Genomic DNA, 22994 nt, shown 5'->3' on the forward strand with positions numbered 1-22994 from the left:
AACTATTCAGTTTATAGGTTAGATTCTTCGATTTATTCGCAAATAATTTCAACTAAGAATCGTTAAAGAGATGAATATTATCAACTAAGAAATGATTCTGTTGTCACGTGAATCTACTCGACTTTAACACTTCGTCGAACCATAGTAAAAAGAAAATTCAACAAGAGGCACAACTATTCAGTTTATAGGTTAGATTCTTCGATTTATTTGCAAATAATTCCAACCAAGTATCACTAAAGAGGCGAATATTTTCAATTAAGAAAAGATTCTATTGTCACATGAATCTACTCGACTTTAACACTTCGTCGAACCTTAGTAAAAAAACAAAACTATTCAATTTATAGGTTAGACTTAGACTCTCAATTTATACGCACGTGGGTCTACATACAGTCTTATCTTATTCGATTGCCTTGGGTTACGGTAGATGATAACGAGTATTAAGGCAAAGTTCAACCGATGTCATCCAGGTACTGTCATTCCTTGACTATAAGTTACTTTTGATATATGACAAGGGCAAACTTCAGCTGGTGTCATCCAGTGATAGATAATCTTCGAACGAGTCGTTCGATGCTTCACAAGTCGCGTGCATGTTCGTTATACCGGGTATTTCGAAAAATAATTTCGTTTTCTTCCGTTGAATATGAAACACAATTTTTTTAGTGTATAAACCTTTCATTAAATTATACATTCTCCATTAATTGGAAAACGAAATGACTTCCCGAACAACCCAATACTTTACCTAAACTACCGAGTGTACTTAAAAATTCTTGTCACTGGAAACGAACATTTTCAACTACACGTCGACAATTAGGGTTTCGCGGTGACAACCGTCTCTCTCTTTCTCTCTCTCTCTCTCTCTCTCTCTCTCTCTCTCTCTCTCTTTCTCTCCCTTTTATCAATAATACGAAACGGAGTGGATAACTTTGGTGGAAATGTTGACCCGAAGAGGGATCGGTGACGGGTTCTAGCGCGAGCCAAAATGGGTAAGCAAAGCTGTATAGCCGAGCGGAGAAGGGTTGGAAAAGTTAGTTTCGGTGACATATGTGGCCAACACACGTACAGGCGGAAGTTGAGCCGGGGATCGGCTAGAACCACCCCCGCCAGGGGCTGCGTGACATTTCCACCCCGTAACTACCTCGAACCGTCGCTTAAGGAAATAGAGCTGTCCGTCGCAAGCACGCCTCCGCGCCAGCGAACCGGCTCTCGAGATGTGCCGATAAATGGTAATCGGCGCGAGAAAAAAAAAAATAAAAAAAAATCGCGCATCCTCCATCGGTGGCGGAAACCGTCGACGGATTTACCACGCGTACGGATTTTGCTTATTACCAACACTTTCACGTATAATGTTCGCCAGATGCAGTCGAAATGCATCTTACGGATCGTTGCACCTCGAATGGATTAAAACTTCCTTTTTTTTTAGTTAAAATAATTCAATTTTCCATAATTTAATTATCCAGAGGGATAATTAAAAAATAGTTACCTTTGATAAGACTCGATTCTTCGAAGCTTCCTTTTTGTAAATAAAAAGTAACACAATGCTCCCGTGGTTATTTTATCGCTGAATTTTCGATTGAAATACGATTTTGGAAAAATCGGTAGAGATGGGAATTTTTTCGTTACCGGCCGATTGTGTGCGGAATTTATTGGTTTGTTTATTTGTTTGTTTTACCACGGTAAACGTGAGACACTTCGGTGTACAAAATGTACAAAATTCAGAGGTAAATAACGCACGAATCAATATCAAGTGTCCCGCAATGAATATTAACGTTCTTCGTTACGCGATTTGCGGAGGCGTGTACGTCGTATTGCGTACGTAGAAATTATTTATTATCGGAGAGGTATACACCAGAAGACGTTGATAAGAAACTGGTATGAAAAATAAGAACAATATTTCAAAGCAGATAATGATACCGTGCGGACCATTGCATGGAAATACGATATCGTGCATTATGCGTTTTCTTTCGAATGGTGCCAGATTCAACTCCTTGCTGTAACTGTACCAAGGAGTTTTCTTATCTTTTCATTGCGTAATTACTTTCATTTGTAATACTTGAACTACACTCTACAACGTCCGATCTTTTCTTTTCGATATAAACTGTTCCACTTTTTTAATCGTTTCATCGATCTTAAACTTGTACGCGTTCGTAGAGACTCTGGACGATAAAATAAGAATTTTATCCTCGGATGATAAAATGAAATAAACACAGAGACTATATAATAATAACTCACCAACTCTACTGGATAGACATCGAGTTGTTTTTCATGTTTACTATTTCCCAATCGGTGACTGTGTCGAGATTCCGTTTCGAATAAATCTCCATTTTGTGTTCTTCTTTCTAATTTCACACGACAACTATAACACAACCACGTTTCGTAAAAAATTCCAATAACACTTCACGAAGAACTTTCGTACACCGATGGTGACACCTTCCAGTTACAGTGATCGCTGCACAAGTAACGCGCCATCTTGGAAAATACACTCACGGACTTAGAGGAGACAGTAACGCATCTTAGGAAAGTTTCACGAAGAGTGAAGTGTCTTTAAATTGTCATGCTCGATAAGAACGCGAGCAAGAGTCGATATTTCCATTTCGAGCAAACGTTTAGTTCAGGTAACGTCCTTAACCCGAAGAATAGGTGAACGAAAGGACACTCGAAGCGAAGAGAAAATTTATTCGCGTGGGGGCGTTTTCGAACACGAAAACGACCATTCCAGCCAGCCACCTTGTTTAAATTGATATTTCGTGGTCGTTGTAATTGTTTCAGAATTACAAATGGCAACGTTCGAACGACTGTGACACCTGCCAATTTCGCTTGGACATCATCGAAACGATATAACACGTCACATTGCTCGGTTACCTGAAACAGAATGCGATTTAACAGCTCGTCAAGATATTAATTGTGAAATAACCGCGCCAGGAATTACACGTTTCACGGAGGAAACTATTTTATTTTGTTTTAACAGTTTTCTCCAATTTTAACGCCAATTTAGGCGCAAAATTAGCAAAATTAGAATTTTCGCGTTATAAAAATGACTGTTGAGAGACAATTGATCCCAAAAGGTCGATGGTCGTTGATAAAAATTTTTAAAAAGTGTAATTCGGATCGATAGTTTCGAAAATAAAATTTTGTTTTTTTGGCGCACTTTGGGGACTGGTATTTTTTTGACCGAATTCAAATTAATTTCTCGTGGAAGTTTCTAACCTCCGGGACGAAAATTAGAGAACATTAAATTTATAGATGACCCACAGTTGTGTACTTTTGTTGTTTCAATGTGAAAATTATATTTATTTCTTGAGAGCGATCATTATATAAAAAAATGATTACAATGTCCCAAAAATATATGCTGAACTATCCATTTGAACCGTGTAAAACGTTCACCATAATTGTAAACGAACACATAACGTTAAAAATTAAATTTATCTATTTGTTGTCCAAAGCATCTTCAAATCCTTTTCTTACTAATTATCTTTTTATCGCTGTTACAAATATCGTAAATCGTACAATATTCAGTCAAAAGTGAAATTATTAATCGCGATAGTTCACATAGTCCCAATAGCCTTGCACATATGCCCTAATAATCATGATCTAATTTATTAAGTTACTTTTTACTAATTAATACTTTGACAATAGCTGAATAACAGTAAATAAAGTGACTTTGACACAACTTTCTACGACACTTCACTGCTTCTACCCAAAATTAAGGCCCTCATCCACTTCGATTTCATTGGGTCTGCTGAGACCCCTACTTTCTCACTACCCTCTCTCGTTGCTCGTTAAACCCAATCTCGAAGCCACCGTTTCCTAAACCTAAAGCCACCCTAAAATTACGATACCACGTGATTAAGCTACAATTTCCTAAACCTAAACCCACCCTAAAATTACGATATAATTAACAATCTTCATTAATTTCTAATTCGTATTCTGTATAATTTTACTACACAACGGTACCAACTTGTCGAACAAGCGACCCAAAGCGCTCGTACGTTTTCATCCGTTCCGTTTTCGTAAACATCGCGCTGTCTTCTCGCGTGGACTTCAATCCTGCGTCCAAAGCGCGCAACAAGTATCGCGTATCGCACGCAGTGTGTCGTTGTACGTAACGATCTTGAAAAATAAAAATAAAAAAAAAAGAAAAAAACAACTCTCGAGGAGAGTTCGAAGCGGTAATTCCGCGCCACCCCGTACGTATCCGGGCGCCATAAATTCGAAGACAATGGGAACAGTTCGGGCACGTACGGGTGAGTTAAAGCGAAAAAGGCGGGAAAAAAGTCCACGGTTCGGAGGGTTAATCGCCCCCTGTTAAAACCTTGCAGCGAAATGGTCACAGAGTTCGCGCCCCGGCACTCGCCCGCAAGCCCAATAATCGCGGGGACAGAGGGGACTCGGTCGTTCGTTTCTCGTCCATTCGAACGAAACGAAACATCACGTGGACAGTTTACGCGCGAAATGCGGGCGAGGACTCGCCTTCAACTGCGATTTTAATATCGCGTTACGGAGACCTCGAAACGAGGTCTCCGCGAAGCGAACTTTGTCTTGTTCGAACTACGGAGAAGTGGAGAGCGTCCCAATTCTCACCGGTCGATTTACTTTTCGAATGAAACTCAAACGGTTCGGGTGATTTTGATTATTTTTTTTTCATTCGAAAGTGCACACTCGGGAGTCAATAACGGGATAAAATATCTTCCGAATGGCCGGCTCGGTTTTTTCTTACCGGCCTTCGATCTTTTGCCAAAATTTCTCACGAGGTTTTCGAACGAACTCGGATCAACTTCATCAACGACGCGTTGGATATTATTCTTCTGGTCTGGAATTGTCTCTGAATCGTCGGTATAAATCTTACCTTTGACGTGACTCCAAAAAGAATAACCTCAAAGATGTAGTCAAATCCAAAACTGATTTCAAATAAACTAGTTCAGTTCTGTTTCCAGGTTGAAATCTGTCGCACTTATTTTCCTCGGTTCGAAATCTGTACTACGGTTAGCGTTAATGCTCGTTATTTCCTTGCAGAAGAAAGTTTCAGAAACAAACAATAATTTCGAGTGAGGTCGAGGCACGATTTCTGAAAATTTTCTTCAAGCGACGAAAGTCTCGTCACACGATCATCGATCCGGGGTGAACCGAATAATAACGAGACTCGTTCGTAGGTTAGGTCTGGATTAGGTTTGGATTAAATATGGATTAGGTCTGGGTTAGGTCAATAATAATGAGACTAGTCCGCGGGTAATAAACGGAAACTTAATCAAACGAGTCGTCTCGCCGACCAATCGGATCGAAGTGCTTTTCTATGTAGCGCGCGGCGCCGATTTTTCAATGCAGATTTTCCAGCCGGGTTTCGATCAGTCACCGCCAACCTATTCGGAGTAATTAATTTCATCGTCATCGATTTCCTGGCACGGCCTACCGTTTCGTCACTCACCTCGTCAAATATAAATATTACGAAATTGTAAACAAACGCAGCCTCCGGCCCCTCGTTTTTACGGCTGGACGAATCCTGGTGCGCGCGAGCCTCGCGACGCACGGTTGCCCTCGATAATTCGCGTCATCGATGCCCCGATTAAAGTATCGGTAATAATTACGGGCGTTCGCGTGCACCGAGCGACCGACCACGAATCGATGACGATTCATTAGGTCGTTCGGCACGTAGTGCGACCTCTTTCGATGGATAAGCATTATTATTGTTGTAACGATTCTTTATCCGAAAGTTCCGAATTGATCAAAATAATTAACGGAACGCTCGTTTAATAATGTCTCGTTTGTTTCGTGTGCGATGGTGTGGGATGGTGTGCGATGGTGTGCTTGTGATTGCGCAAACATGACCTCGATACGTAAATTGACGGAAGAGGTTTTATACCTAACCTCAAAGTAACTTAAAGTAGAGTAGAAAAGTGTAAGATACGATTTAGACATCGTATTTGAATACAAGTCGAAAGATCGCGAGCTAACCTCCAAATTGTTTCGTGAAGACGAAAATACGAAATATAAAGCAAAAGAAAACAGTATTGGATCTAACCTAGAACTAGCATCAAATCTGAATCCGAGTTGAAGGTTTGAAAGTTACAAATTGTTTCGTGGAAACGAAATTGTGTATTCGGAGCGAAAGAAGACCGTGAAACCTAACCTTTAAGATGGTGAATGGAAACGAAAATACGAATACAAAACAAAAGAAAGCAGTGTGAGATCTAACCTAGACCCAATATCAAATCTGGATCCAAATCGAAGGGTAGAAACCTAACCTCTAAGTTGCTTCATGGAAACGAAAATACGTACACAAAAGAGAAAAAAAATAGTATAAGGTCTAACCTAGATCCAACATCAAATCTGAATCCAAATCAAAGGGTAGAAACCTAACATTTAAATTGTTTCATGGAAACGAAAATACGTACACAAACCAAAAAATAAAACAGTGTAAGATGTAACCTACACACAACATCAAATCCAAATTAAAGAAAAGAAACCTAATCTCTAAGTTGCTTCATGGAAACGAAAATACGTACCAAAATAAAAGAAACCAGTGTAACATGTAACCTAGACCCAACATCAAATCTGGATCCAAATTAAAGGATAGAAACCTAACCTCTAAGTTGCTCCATGGAAACGAAAATACGTACACAAAATAAAAGAAACCAGTGTAAGATGTAACCTAGACCCAACATCAATTCTAGATTCAAATTAAAGGGTAGAAACCTAACCTCTAAGTTGCTCCATGGAAACGAAAATACGAATACGAAACGAAAGAAAACGGTAAAAGACCTAACCCAGACGTGAAACCTAGATCCAAATCGTAGCTTTGAAACCTAACCTCCAACTTGTTTCGTGGAAACGAGAATACGCGCGTAAAACAAGAAGAAAACGTAACAGGGCAGCCGGGAGAAGTCGAGCAAGGTGCTGACTGATAAAGCATCTCGTAACGCGTTCAAACGCTCATTATCGGAGAGTGGTCCGTACCAACGTCAATGCATCTTCGGACCACCGACAAGCCTGTCTGCAATTATGGCAGAACGTTTCGTAACGATCGTCCCGAAAGGACACCGAGGCTTACATCCGGAAGCCCCGGACAGTATCTAATCGTTCGCCAGACCTCGAAAAACAAACGAAGCTGGCAGAGGCGAGTCGGTTCTCGATTTGATAAACGACAGGAACGGGCAGGATCGATTCGTTACCCTTAATCCGGTGTCTTTCACCGGACCACCCTTCTCCCCAATGATATATTGCGATCGCGGGGTTAATCGGAGTCCAAGTAATTAGCGCGAAGTTTCCCCCGGTCGACAGCTGCCCTAAGGCTACTACCCCCTCCCCCCACCGACCCCACCGTCCCCAAAATTCGGAATACCGATGTCTCGAGAGTAATACCGTGACACCGTGGTCCTCAATTATCATTACATTAACCACGTTCCTTGGATCCGATGTCTGTATTGTGCCCGACGAAGAGCCCCTAATCGAAAACCGCCACGTGACCCCGCTTTCGTGAGAAGCGGCTTGAAAACGAGGACCACGATGAAACGACCGGGACCAGAGATACGTTACCCGTATAGAGGAACACCAGGGGTAAGTATCCAATCCCTGTTCGCCGAAGAGCCAACGATTTACGCCACGCGTTTATGTCACGAAGGAGCTCGTGAAATAGTCGAGCGTCGACGAATAGTTGCCAGCCGTTATAAGTAGATTTATGCCGAACCATAACCCTCGGACGTGGTGTACAGAGGGTCAGGATGGTGAGGTCGGACGAAGGTGTGGAAACGAGGAGAGAGGAGAGAGAAAGAGAGATAGAGAGATAGATAGATAGAGAAAGAGAGAGAGAGAGAGGGTGAAGTGCCGGGTCACGAGGGAAAACCCTGATGTCCCAAAGGGTGCCAGCTGGCGGGACAGGTTACCGTCTGGGAAATTGGGACGTCGGATAGCGCTGTTCACCCTCGATCATTTTCCATCGTCGTGTCGTTGCCTGCTATCACTGGGCAGTGGGAAAACGACCGGATGCAGACAGAGTATCTCTACCGTGCAACCTCGGCACCCGGAAGTTTGGGTAGCCCAACCCTCTCCCGCCTCAACGGCCGGGTCCAATCCAGGCGAAAGCTCGAATTTGTTGGTATTTGCTGGAACTCAACCGAAAGAGACAGCATCGGGGGAGGGGAACGTTCAACTTTCGAGGGTTGTTTCGACCCTTCGACTTGAACCACCGCCGTTAAAAAAGATACCTAACCCTTATACCTCGACGCAACACAGGCTTGCCAAGTTTCGATTAAATTGGTGGGGAGTACCTCGCGGATGTTCTTGGCGAGTCTTCTCGTCTCGAGACTGACGTCGTTCTCGAATAAATGAGGCTTGGACAACGAGCAAGGGTGCATTTGGTTTCTATCCCGAGGATCAGTCCCCGAGAGATAATGGAAAACGCTCGAGGGACCGTTTTTGCCAATAGTGGAACAAGGGTAGGGACTCGGAATTCGGATGATTTTACGATCGAGGATCGTACGAATCGGCCACTTGTCCCGTCTAACGAGCCCGATCTTCCCTCCACGAGTTTGTCGAGCGTTCTTTAATTAATTGGAAAATCGATTAATTAAACATGGAGGGTGACCGTTAAGCGAGATTTACGCTCCGAATGATAACTGACTACCGAGGGAGGACAACGTTTCGGCAGAACGGACTCTCCATCGGGGCGTAGAACCGATGGGGAAGCTTAGTTCGAGTAAATCGGGCATGGACGCACGGTAACAGACATTCGTGCCACGTTAGGGGAATATGGCCAATTTGGCGCTACTCGATCCAGTCGCTACCCCCTCTCTTTCTCGCGCCTCGGTCACGTGCCTCGGCTGCGCGACACAGATGCGCGCTAGCATTACACCGCTGACCGCGCGACGGAGCGGTTCGTGTCTCCCGAAACAACCAATGTAAACCGAAATAATCTACTTGCATCGAGTGTCAAACGTAAAATAAATTATAAACGTAGAGTTTAATCTACTCGTTGCGTATATTTCGTTGCGATTCGTAAATGAAAGTATACGTAGCCAATATTTCGTGTATCTCATTTAAATGCAATCACACGTACAAGTTATACTTGCTTGTAGATTACACGTATCGAAAACATACGTAATGAATATTATTTTACACCAATCAGGTTATTAAAGTGAATATTTCGCACAATCTATCGGTGAAACATTGTTACTCGGAGTGTTTTCTGCGATTCGTAGTCAGTAGCGTTCGTGTTAGGTGCGCCACGCCGTTCGATCCGCTCTGTCCCGCGGTCGGCGACGCAATGACTCCGCGCAGCCACGTCGCGCAGCCAAGGGCCTCACCGTGCGCCTCGCGAGACCCAGACCACTGCGGAGAGGGGATAGCGTGTCGAGCTGGTCGTTCTTCTCCCGATATGACAGAAATTTCTGTAACCGAGTGTACATCCAGTAAGACGACTCGGACGGAAAAATTCCGGACGTGTTCGCGAATAAAAGCGGGCTTGGCGAGAAATAAGGCCAGTGGGCGCATAAAGCCGAGGGTGAACATTTTACGAGCGCCGACTTACGATCCGCGTCGGTGTCCTCACGGTGGTGGGTACCCGTCGAACAGGCCCGATCTTTCTCTAATTAATTAGCGGGGCGTTTAATTAAGCGAAACGGACGAATTTCGTGAGACGGTTCTACGACCACTCTCGAGTAAACCTTCAAGAATCGGTGCAGAGCAAGGCAATCAACCGGTCCGATATATTCCACCGTCCCGAATTAATTTGTTCGCGAAACGCCACGTGCGGGTCCTGCAACGTTTATTTTCTCGATATGTTTTGCGGGACAACTGCAAGAGAAACACAATGCATCCCGCGCTCTCTCGCGCGTTATTCTCCCAATGAACGCTCCTGCAATTAGATTTATATTAAATCGTTGGACGATCCACTTACCCCGGATCGTACCACACGCTTTGGAACACCGTGTAGATCGGATTCGTCGTTAACGGGAACCGGTCGATCCACCGCGTACCAAAACACAAACGAGGGACACTGTTTTTTCTAATTTATCGGACGAATATCTCTGCGAACCGACGAAACCGGGTTATTTTCCTACACGGTGTCCGCAAACTTTCGTACACGTTCGTGTCGACGAAATGGCAAACACGCGCCGATATTTGCCGTCGTACCGCGAAAATTCTCGTTCATATTTGAACCGCCCTCGCGTTTCACCCCTGTTTGCGAAGTCAGATGGGCTAAATATAAAACGGTGGATCTTTCACCTCTGGTAGCTTATTTATAAGAGCCTTCGTGCTCTACCTCTTCGACCTGATCCACCGTGTTATTTTCCGTCCCGAGCAATGGAGCACTCGTTTGAAAAAATTAGTAAATATTTTCACAAGAAGACCGAATTACCGGAACAGGAGGGGGGAGTTGAAACAACGCGCGGTAATACGAGCCGGTGGAAAATTTCTAACATCGTACTCGATCTGCACACCTGTCTCGTTAAGCACGAAAGGGGTGAACTTGAGTTCTCTCTATTGGGGGATGAAAACGAATGTCTCTTATTTCTATCCACGAACCTGAAAAATGTTCCATCAGTGGATAGGGAGACGTCGAATCGTCGTAGTAACAGCTTTGAAAATAACCATTAAAATTCCCAATCGAGGAGGGGAGGGGGGTGTTTATAGAGGAACTACCCTTCATGGATCGTTATCGAGAGGCAGTGGTTGTTTTGCAACGCGACAACCGTATCGCGAGCACGGACGTTATATTGGGTTGTTTGGAAAGTAATTTCGTTTTCCAAAATGGAGAATATGTAATTTAATAAAATGTTAATAAATCGTGTTTCATGTTCACTGAAAAAACAAACGAAATGACTTTCCGAACAACCCGATAGTACATTAAGAAATTAAATGTTTACATTTAAAAGCGACATTTTCAAAGAAACACTTGTTCAATTTTTAGGAGTATTATTTAAATTTAAGCCGCACTGTGGCACAACCAACGAAAGGGGGCAAGGTGGTACCCTCTTATAAAAAGTTTCTTTCAATTCTTTCATCGAATACAGTTTTACATTTTTAGCAAATTTTCATTCGTTTGGATGAACTTTGACAAACTCCAAAGATTGGACTTTATAGAAAGATGGTTTCTACCTTTCTATTAGGTTGTTCTGAAAGTCATTTCATTAGCAAAAATGGAGAATATATAATTTAACAAAATGTTTGCACACTCTGAAAAAATCGTGTTTCATTTTCACCAAAAAAAAAAAAAAAACGAAATAACTTTCTGAATAACCCAATATTTACACACGCCGATTTGCAACTGGATACTGTAGAATAGCGTTGGGGGGTGAACAGCTCGTCTAAAGAGGGGGAGAAGAAGACGAAGATTGTAGAGGGCGCTTCTGTCTCGAGCCCCCGGTTGGTACGCAGAAGGGTGAGGGACAACATCCACGCTTCGATGGACGCAGCCGCCATACGACCAAGTTAAGTAACCCAGTTTCGCTCGCGAGAAGCTATCGAGGACGCGGAGGGGTCGTGAGGGAGTCGCGGGGGGCAGAGATAGCCCCCCGCGCCCTGCCGACAGAGTGTTTCGAAATAAAGTACGGCTACGTTACAGCCGAGGCTCGTTCTACGCGCGTTCGGTACACGAGAGCCGGAGTGGGGGGATCTACGCGCATGCGCACGCGCTCGACGGATATTTCAAAAGAGAAACAGAAACGCGGGGGGTGATGGCGAGGGTACGAAGCGAGACGGAAAGTGATGAAAACAAAAAAAGAAAAAAAAGAGAGAAAAAGAAGAGAAAAAAGATGGAAGTAGGGGGGAGGGACAGAGTGCCACAGGAAGAAGAGGAGGGGGAGGGGGGCGGATACGAGGATCGCGAAGCGGAACGTAAAGGGCCGAAGAGGGGGCACGCCCGATGCGCCTCCGCCCCTTTAAAGTGTTATCTTTGAAATTGCGTTCCGTGGGAGCGTTATTAAATTAAGTAAACCGCAAAAAAAGTTTCTTTCGAACCGCGCGTCCCGGTTGCACGACGGGTAGCAGAGTTGGCGGTGGTGAGGGGGTGGGGTGGGGTGGAGGAGGTGGGTACGTACGCTCCTGGTGTAGTTACAGACCGAGGCTCACTCGCGGCATATACGGGAATTAATACCCGAGGAAAACCACCGACCTGCGCGTCTCTTTCATCCCTTCCTGTTTCTCGCCACGCGCGCGCACACACAACACAAATACACAAACACACACACGCACACAGAGAGGTACACTGTTGGGTACAGCATCGACCTTCCGACCAGGGCCTGCTGTACACTACCGGCGTGCATAAAAAGGTACTTTTAATTTTGCGCGATCGTAATACACGAAGCTGCCGGCCCGCCACGGCTGCGACGACCCCCAACCCCCTGCGAACCGTGGCTAAGACTTTTCCAAGCGGCGGCCGACCGACGCCTCGCTACCCGAAAATGCAAACTTCCGACTGTTACCCGACGGCTCGTTCCTTTTTCCTTCTCCGCCGTTGCACGGACGGCCGAGAGTTTCTCAAAAGCGACGTCTTGTCTTTTTTTTTGTGCTTTCTCACCCACGCCCCGGTTTCGCGCCGTTAACCCTTATCGCAACAGGGCGAGGTCCCTCGGGGAATCCAATATATATATATATATAAAATATATTATTTTATAAATGTTGGAAAATGATTTTTGCTATATAATTATAATATAGTATTGTGTGAGTCGAATAAGAAAATGGAGGCAAACATAAGAATCTCGAGGAATTCAATATATATATATGTTTTTTTTATATCATTTTATAAATGTTGGAAAGCGTCCAGGTTGCAATTTTTATGTATTGTTTTGTTATTAATCTCGATCGGTTGAGACAAAATGGAAAGAAATTGAGTAAAATAATTTTTGCTATATAATTATAATATAATATCGTGTGAGTGGAATAAGAAAATGGAGGCAATCATAAGAACCTCGGGAATACAGTACATATTTTTTCGATATTATTTTATAATTGTTGGAAAGCGTCCAGGTTGCAATTTTTATGTATTGTTTTGTTACTAAATCGTGTAAGAACAATTGTTGTGTTACTAATCTCGATCGATTGAGACAAAAAGGAAAGAAATCGAGTAAAATGATTTTTGCTATATAATTACCCCCTTCGGCTACAATACCATATAAAACGAATACGAAAATCGAGCCAAAAATAAGAACCATGGATGAATCTTGCCCACATTCGTTCAAATATATTTTCTTCGAAATAATAGAAAGAAATCCTTTTCATAACCTCTTCGAAAAGAAAATTTAGCTTTCAGTAGGGATGTGAGAGTCGTGACCGACAATTAATTACGACACGTATTATCGAAACTTAAATCGTAGAACAAGTGATTGAAAACCTTCGGTAAAATCCATACAATCTTCGTTTATCGTACACTCGTCTTTCCTTTCATTTACTTCTGCGTCCTAATGAGCGAGAGTGAATCTTTGATACCGTGATCTGCCTGGGACAGTTATAAACAGAGTATACAACGACAAGAGTGAATTGTTCTGAACTGTAAATGGCAAATATGTACGTCACGATAAAATAAGTAACCACGATGATTTTAACAGGTTTGTCGCTAATGTGATTCATATTAAAAGAAAAATTCTACAATAACGACCAACACAATACGAAAGCTACAAGATCTTTCAAAGACCCACCTCGATAAAAGTCATCGCTCGTCTCACTTCGCTATAATAGATTGCTCAGTAAGTTTTCTCCATAAAAAACAAACCTACTAGGTTGGTCGTTTCGTTCTTCTAAAGATGGTACCACTGTTCGATGAACATGTGTAAAGTTCCATGTAGATTTATCAACACATAAACGTCTACATATACAACATGTAAATATACTCATTCGTACATTTACAGTCGTTCAAAGTTGAAACGTCACAATATTTCTTTGCAATAAAAAAAAAAAAACTTATTGAACAACCTAGTACCAACGGTTAGCGACAAAACGTCCCAAGGATCTCTCGTTGGTAATTAACGGAACTGTTAATTCGCCCCGCAAGAACGGTTGAAAAGGAGTCGATATCGCAACGAAACCACGCCCCTCTCCTCGACCAATTACCGTCGATAATGAAATCTCGAGACCGATTAACAGAGGTCGAGACATCCCCGCGATTTCTTCGATACCTGTAACGTCTTCCTCGTCGCTAATTACCCCCAGGGGGAAAAGTTCCGCGACTTTATGCCTCGTTGCACCAACCGCTACCCTCCACCCCCTCCTGTCGATGGAAAGAAACAAAAGTTGAACGACTTTCGCGAAACTTCGCGAGCAATTTTCCCCGTAATAAAGGACGCCCTTAAAGCGATTGAGTCCCGCGGAGAAGAGGTCCGCTTTGATGCTCGCCGCTGCGAACTTTTTATTCGTCGAAAGTTTGACAGTTTCGCGAACCCCGTGGTTCCGTCGCGGAAAAGGGTTTCGATGTCGACCGTCAAAAGTAGAAGACGGGCAGGGGGGGAGGGAGGGTGGGGGAAAAACGAACGCGAGGGACGTTGTCAAAGACGCGAAAACAATGGACGGACCCGTGGACGAAATCGATCGATCGCGGAAGGGACGAAAGTGGCCCCAAAATCGATCCGTTGAACCCTTTCTTCGACCACACCCCCTCCTTAACTTCTGCTTGGAAGTAACGAGCTAACGATCCCCCTTCCACCATGATTTCGTCGCCAGGGAAATTTACTTTGCGTGGGGTAAGAAACGTAAGTATCGAGATCGTTACGCGAGTTTGGTCATTCAACTATTTGGAGAGGTGATCGAAAAGGAATCATAGAACGCAAGGAAATTGTTTTTTAACTTTACGTTAACAATTACAACGTTTACATTCACGATACGATACGATACGATCGATGCTTTCGTTTCTTTTCACTTTTTCATCGTTTCGAAATTCATTTTTCTTCGTTTCTTTGGAGATTCAACGTTCGCCACCTTGTCCTGCGAGTTGTCACAGGTTCGTCCCATACGCACCGTTCAGAACGCATTGACTCTTACAGAGTGTGGTATTAGGTTGTTCGAAAAGTCATTTAGTTTTTTTTTTTTGGTGGAAATGAAAGACGATTTTTTTTAGAGTGTATAAATATTTTGTTGAATTATTTATTCTCCATTTTGGAAAACGAAATTACTTTCCGAACTATCCAATAGATTAGGAAAAATGAAAGATTGAAAGAATTCCGTGTAGGTTGCACAATGAGACTTGTTAATATTCCATCTTGTAATATTTGATGAAAATATTTCTTAGGTTTAGTTGTTTTATAATATTTCACACGTTTAGCAATTCTAGGTGTCGTGACATGTGGTGTGAAGATAATGGTTTCTAGTTGCAAACTCGGTGAATTTGCTCACGGTGGTAGTTTTTAAGAAAGATATGTAGTATTGTAGTTTTAGTATAGCATAGGTTCAAGAAAACGTAGCTTTAAGAGAAAGTAGGGGTCGACTGGGTCGGAGCAGACCCAATGAAATTTGACGAGCAACGTGCTTTCATTTTTTCGAGAGAAAAGCCAGTGTTGAACCAGAGAATGTTAAACCAGAAAATATTGAACCAAAAAATGTTGAACCAGAGAATGTTGAATCGAGAAATGTTGAACCAGAGAATGTTGAACCACAGAATGTTGAACCAGATAATGTTGAACAAGTGAATAATGAACCAGAGAATGTTGAACCAGATAATGTTGAACAAGTAAATAATGAACCAGAGAATGTTGAACCAGAGAATGTTGAACCAGAGAATCTTGAACCAGACAGTGTTGAACTGAGAAGTGTTGAGCCAAGACTCACGAAACTTTGTAAACAATTGTATCATAGTCACCATATTTACTATTATCTAGCTATTGTCAAAGTATTAATTATTCATAATTGAGTAAATTATACCACATATATAATAAATTGCTTAGTAAGTTTTATTGTTCGATAAGAAATGGAGCTATTATTTTAGTCGTTTTATTTTTCTAAAGATGGTACTACTGTTCAATGAACATGTATAAAGTTTCACGTATATCTGTCGATTCGTTCGTGTATTACAATTGTTCAAAGTTGAAGTGTCATAGTATTCTTTTACAGTGAAAAAAACGACAAAACTTATCGAACAACCTAGTAAATTATACTGTTATTTGCTAATATCTAGCTATCGTCAAAGTAATGACTATCGAAAGTAAGCTATCGAAAAATAATTTATTCATAATTGAGTAAATTATACCACATATATAATAAGTTGCTTAGTAAGTTTTATTATTTCATAAGAAATGGAGCTATTATGTTAGTCATTTTATTTTTCTAACGATCGTACCGTTTCGAATCATCAGAGAAGTCCATCGACGTTTTACATTCGGTCTTCCACTCGCGATTGGGAATAAAAGAAGGGAAATGCATATTAGACTTGCCCCAGCACCGGAACTCGAGCCGTTGTATCGACAGAATTTGCATCAATCCCGTAGTTGAAACAACATTTCGTGAAAATTAACGATTCGGAGTCGTTGGAAGTTAAAAATAAATGAGAGGTACACCCGTTGGACGTACCTCGTCTTTCGATTCGACGAAAGAGGACATGATAATTGGGCAGTTGCATCGATGAGTCGTAACATCGATTCTAGAGTTGAAAATAACATTTTGGAGAAAACGTGATGTGTTTAAAGTCGAGAATAAAAGCGAACAAATAGTATTGCAAGCGAGAATAGTATTGTGTGTTCAGTTTTCCGTGACCATCGTTCTGTGTTCGTTATTCATTCAGTCTGCATCATTTTGTCATTATTCAGTGTTCATTATTCAGTCAACATTCATTCAGCGTTCCACACATATTCTTCCCGTTCTGCATTCGTTCTGCGATTCAGTTTGTACACCACCAAGAGAGAGAGTCCACTTCGACAACCAAGTGTGACCAATTACACAGCTAAAAGTCTAATTTATTATTCATCGCTTACAAAACTCCAACGATCCCGACAACGTCAATTTGTTATTGTACAAAACGAAGTCTGCGGGATAATACAATTTGAATGTGGGTGTATTTATACATTGCAGTGAAATTTTCGATCGTTTACAAATTTCACGAATTAAGCAATTGCTGGAATAAAAAGTTTGTACGGGAATTCAAATATTGATTGTTGTACTGATTCCGTTTGGTGTATTTTCCAGTAATCTTGATTGGAATAAAAGTACAAAAATATTTGCGCGGCAAAATTTTCGATTTAGAAATTTCAGGAATTAAATAAGTGCTGGAATAAAAAGTTTATATGGAAATTCAAATATTAATCGTTGTACTGATACCGTTTGGTATACTTTCCAGTAATCTTGATCGAAATAAAAATACAAAAATATTTGCATGACAAAATTTGCGATCATTTAAACGATTCAGAAATTAATTAATTGCTGGAATAAAAAATTTATACGAAAATTCAAATATTGACCGTTGCATTGATTCCGTTTGGTGTATTTTCCAGTAATCTTGATTGGAATAAAAATACAAAAATATTTGCACGACAAAATTTTCGATTTAGAAATTTCAGGAATTAAATAAGTGCTGGAATAAAAAATTTATATGGAAATTCAAATATTGATCGTTGTACTGATGCCGTTTGGTATACTTTCCAGTAATCTTGCTCGAAATAAAAATAGAAAAATATTTTCATATCATTATACCAACGTATTAATTCTACCTATACTAATTGCGTACTCCTGGTCGACCATGGACGCAACCAGCCGATATCAGCGACGAGCACGCGATTTGCTCGCGAACAATCGGCTCCCGCGAGGTCCGCGTTCCTGGACGTTTACGACGCACGGATTAACGACCGACTTTAATTCACTGTTCCTTTTACGGGTCCAGAAATCGTTGTGTACATATTCCAACGCGTATTCCCGGTACTACGCACCGCGCAACGAAGCGTTGCAGAACGTTCGCTATCGCGAGCTTTAACGCCCGGCCGTGTTCCCGTAAAACCTGTCAGCCCGGGGAAAATCAGATTTTAACGACTGTCAGGTGACCGTGTCTCGTGGAAAACATTTTTGTTTACACCAACACCCGATACGTCCGCTGGTCGAAAATATTAATTAACACCGCGTTGGCTCGTATCCCCGAATTATTCCGTGGATTTCGCTACCAACCGGCCATTTTAAAATCCAACGTAAACGCGACGCGGGAACGGACGAAATTTCCCGATTAATTTCCCGCGTTGAAATTTCCCGATACGTCGTTGAAAAATTAGCGAAGCCGGCAGAGTAGTAATACATCGATACCGTAGAATTTCCAAGCGGGAAAAATTCTACGGAAATTTATCCGTCGGTTCCCCGTTTAAAGTGTTCTCGTGCCCCCCGGTAAACACGCATGATTACGATAAATCTCAATGGAAAGCCAATTACGCGGTGGCCGGGCGAAGTTACCGGGGCGAGCGTTAATGGGTTCAAGTGAATGGTACAGTAAATTGTACTATCTCCGGGCGCTGTTTCAGGTTTGTCCAACGGTAAATCGTACGGCCGCGGTATATTTAGTGCGTGGTCCTCGTAAATCCGCGAGGGTGCCGCTTCGAAACGCCGTTTCGGTGGGGAAGAGTGAAAACGGTCGTCGAGCGACCGAGACGCCAGTCGGGAGGTACGGAAAGAAAGAAATAGACCGAGAGAGAGACAGAGAGAAAGAGACAGACAAAGAGAGAGAGAGAGAGAGAGAGAGAGAGAGAAATAGAGGGGGAGAGAGAGAAAAATAGAGGGGGAGAGAGAGAAAAATAGAGAGGGAGAGAGAGAAATAGAGAGGGAGAGAGAGAAATTAAGAGAGAGGGAAAGAGAGAAATTAAGAGAGAGAGAGAGAGCGAGAGAGAGAGAGAGAGAGAGAGAGAGAGAGAGAGAAATATAGAGGGAGAGAGGAAGAGAGAGAAATATATATATAGAGGGAGGGAGAAAGAGAGCGAGCGAGAGAGAGAGAGAGAGAGAGAGAGAGAGAGGAAGAGAGAGGAAGAGAGAGAAATATATCTAGAGAGGGAAGGAGGAACAGAGAGAGAGAGAGAGAGAGAGAGAGAAATATAGAGGGAGGGAGAAAGAGAGAGAGAGACAGAGAAATATATATAGAGGGAGGGAAGAAGAGAGAGAGAAAGAAAAATAGAGAGAGAGAGAGAAAGAAATATATATATTATATATATATATATATATAGAGAGAGAGAGAGAGAGAGAGAAAGAGAGAAAGAAATATATATATATACATATATATATTATATATATATAGAGAAAGAGAGAGTTCCAAAGGGGGTGGTCGAAGACGACGCTCCGCGTCGTAAAAATTTGCGGGGACCGTCGACGATATTTGCTCGCGAAACGCGCATCCCGCGGGCTTCTCCGGCCCGCAGGGGGATAAATAACGCGGCTCGGGCTCTCCCGCTGGTGTTTACTCGCCGTTAACGACCCCCCACCACCTCTCCACCACTCACACGTGTCCAACGAAAGTTCTTTTAATACGCTTTAAACGCGCACGGACGAACTCTCGAAGAGAGCTTCCCGTTCACAGTCGGGACGCTCGGGGTTCCCCGTTCCCCCACCATTCCCCACTCGAGAACGCAGTAGACGCTTCTGGTAGGTTTTCTGGTAGGGTAGACGTTACCTATGCGCGCGATTTCGCGAAAATAAAAACGCGACGCCCCCACCCCCTCCCCTTCCTGGGTCAGACGCGCCGTATTCGTCGGCGACGAAAATATGCTTTATCGCGGACCAACGAAGGTGCTCGCGTGTCTACCCACAAGAGCGTAGGCGTTTCGGGATCCACGATCGGTGTAATTTGTTGTCCTCGGGGCACGAGAACGGAAACGGCGACGATCGTCGCGTGTGTCTAGGATTGATACCGGAAAGAGAATACACAAGGGGAAAGAGAAACTTCTTTTTCTTTTTTTTTTTCAAATTGATAACTTAAACGCGTCGAAGTAGATTCTGTAATTGTTGCGCGCGATGTGTAGAATTATTCCGGCAAAACGGTTGAACAGATTACGCAATTGCGCGCGATGTATAGAATTATTCCGTAAAACGGTGGTTTAGATTCCGCAATTATTACACGCTCAGTATAGAATTATCCCATAAACCGGTAGAATAGATTCCGTAATTATTGCACGCTATGCGTGGAATTATTTCGTAACCCGGTGGAGTAGATTCCGTAACTATCGCGGGCGATTTACAAAATTCGTATACGCGTGAGAATAAAAACGGTTAAAAATATCGTTACGAGACCGAAACCTCGAACCTAAATATTGACCGTGTCGGACGCGGTCGTCGCGAAACGTGGATACGCGGGTGTTTGTGCGCGCGTACCCGAGCGCGTGTATTTTTAAAGAATAAAAGGCGTTAGTCGCTAATATATTACGGCGCGGTGTATTTTTATTTCCATCGTGTTCGGAACGCCCCGCGATAATACGTCGTGTCAAGTGACCGAAAGTAGCAGCGAACGTCGCGCTTACGGTCCCACCGACGTGTTCATTAGGCGGGAAGAAACGCAATTGCGGGAAGAACGCGCGGAAAATCGTTTAGCGACGCGACAGACGCTTCTGATTCTGCGCCGACGGTCCACCGAGCCGCTCTCCCCGCCCCCTCCGCTCACCGCCACTCCCCGCCGCTCTCCGCCCCTCCCCTCTCCCAATGAGCTACGCGAACGCACGAGTGCCGCGAACGACACGTCTACCCAGCAGCATTCGTACGTCTCGTCGCGGTTAGTTAACCGTGCTATAAATACGACGACGTCGGCATAACATTATTTTTCCAAAGAAACGTCTTGGACGCATCGTGCCTGTCTCAGCTCCTCGGGATCTCCTCCTCCCCCCTCCCCTCCCTCTTTCCCTGCTCGTCTCGCTCGCGCCAACGAAATTCAGCGGAGAATCGCGGAAACTTTAGCGCGACTCGCTCGGCTTCTCGCTCGAGAGACGACCGATCCAAATAGGGGCCACTTGCGTCGCTTTTTTCACGCTGGTAAAAAATAGACAGAGGTAAATATACGTACAAGAGTTAACCTAACCTCGCACGGAAAACAATGCTCCGATGGAAATACAGATTTAACGGTAGAACTACCAAACGCGTCAAATTGACTCGTTTCGAACTTCTTTTTAAAATTACTCAATTATTAACAGTGTATTTGCCCTTTCCTCATCCAACTTCGAAAATACATATATGGTTTAATATACTTACAAATAGTAATACGTTCACTGTCAGCAATTCTAGTATCAAATAACCCACCCTGTATAATGTAAACAGTCGAAGTAGAAGCTTCAATACGTATCGAAGAAACAAAAAATAAACAAATACGCAATGATAAAGAAACGGGGTAAAAATTAAAAATGTTCTCAAAGAGAAAGAAATTACGAATGATTTCTAAATAAATACTGTTTTCTCGTTGCAGATGCGCGGAGGGCTTCACGGGTCAACGGTGCGAGACGAAGGACGTAATCAGCACTGGAAGTGTGTACAACCGGCGTAGGGCGCCATTTTCCTGCAAGCTGGGACTCTCGACCTCGTACTACTGCTAGCGATAATCGCGCGGGGCCCTTCCATTCCGGGTGCATCCCTTTCTAACGTTCGAAACGAAGGGGTGCGCGCGGTACAGTCGGTCGAAACAGCCTCTCGAAGCCCACGAGAAGAGAAGTCGTGAGAGGGCCAACGCGCGACCAAGAAAAAGAACGAGGAGGCGATACGTACATCGATCTATGGATCGAACGTGTGAGACCTGCGAAACGGAACGCAGTGAATAACGACACGGATACTTCGAACGGGGATGAAGAGTAGGGGAAAAAAAGAGATTATAATGGGGAGGGGGAAAAAAAAACGGAAGAGAATCTTCTCGCGCAGGATCGTCGGGGTAACCGTTGTTGTCGGGCATTAGAACGAGTCCTCCGTATTGTAGGACCAGGTTCCAACTCAGTTTTGGTACCGGGCATTCGTACCTTCTTTATTTCTCTTCGTACTATCTCTTCCACCTCGACACGTCCCCTCTATTTGTTCTTCTTCGACGTCTAATTCTCCACCTCTTCTATGACTGCTACCGGTTACTTCCTCTTTTAGAAAATGTCGCGTTACGACACGTGCCTCGCGTCTCTATAGAAATTTTATTCGCGAGAAACGAATGCGTGGCCGCGCGCGTGTGTGCAACGCTCGTTTACGAAAAGAAGGCGCAGCGTGTTTACATCGACGCTCCGCCCCATAGTCCGTTGCCACTCCTACGAGTGCGAGCGAGAAGCGCCATTGGTCGAAGACTAGCAAGGTGCATTGGCGTAGACTTCCAACAAAGCGTAAAGTATTCGTGAACAGAAGAATTTGCTTATGCTGATTCGATAAGTCGTATTGAAAAAATGAATACAATTCAATGTGCGTAATAATCAATAATAGTTTGAAAATTATTTATAACGAAATACAAATTTGTATTTATTGAAAATAATATAAATTCGCTTATACTCATTTCTAGCGTGATAAACTCTATATGATTACAATTTACACAAAAGCAAATCATGTTAGTATTAAAACAAGTACAATTTTTGTTTTTTTACATAACAAATTTTCCGAGGAACTGTTTCTCAGGGACGCAACTTCGAGTCGTTCCAAACCAAACAGTCGCATTTTCTGCATCGTGTATCCCAATTATTGGAGCTTGTTTTATAATAAATTTAAAACTGAATGAAAGAAGCGATACTGAAATTGTAAAGTCAGCTGCATCGGTTTCCTATAATTCAACCGATTCGGACGACAGTAGCTCCTCGAGGAATTTGTGATGTAAGAAAATGTAAAGGTTACGATTGTTTTAATTTTAATATGATTTGTTTTTGTGTAAATTGTAATTATATAGAAATGAGTATAAACAAAGTTATATTATTTTCAATGAATACAAATTAGTTCTTTTGGCTGTAAACAATTCTCAAAATAATAATGATTATCACGAGTATTAAATTGTATTTATTTTTTCATTACGAGAAACTTATCGAATCAGCGATAGTATTTAAACAGGAACGAAATCGTTATGTTTCTCAATAGCTAGCATTCGATCGGAAGGCTACGCCAATGACGCAGTGCTCTCTCTCACTTGG

General features: G+C 42.7%; 1 protein-coding gene across 1 annotated transcript in view; it reads left to right on the forward strand.

The window, feature by feature from the left end:
• Vn (membrane-bound neuregulin protein vein) overlaps positions 1-21521 on the forward strand; it is a 510544-nt gene extending 489023 nt beyond the window's left edge. Inside the window, exon 5 of the mRNA XM_076310176.1 lies at positions 21320-21521. Coding sequence (XP_076166291.1) covers positions 21320-21446 — 127 coding nt within the window. The 3' untranslated portion in view covers positions 21447-21521. The remainder of the gene's footprint in view (positions 1-21319) is intronic.
• The last annotated feature ends 1473 nt before the right edge of the window (positions 21522-22994 follow it).

The sequence above is a fragment of the Ptiloglossa arizonensis genome, chromosome 1, assembly GCF_051014685.1.
Source record: "Ptiloglossa arizonensis isolate GNS036 chromosome 1, iyPtiAriz1_principal, whole genome shotgun sequence".
In the NCBI taxonomy this organism is placed as follows: domain Eukaryota; kingdom Metazoa; phylum Arthropoda; class Insecta; order Hymenoptera; family Colletidae; genus Ptiloglossa; species Ptiloglossa arizonensis.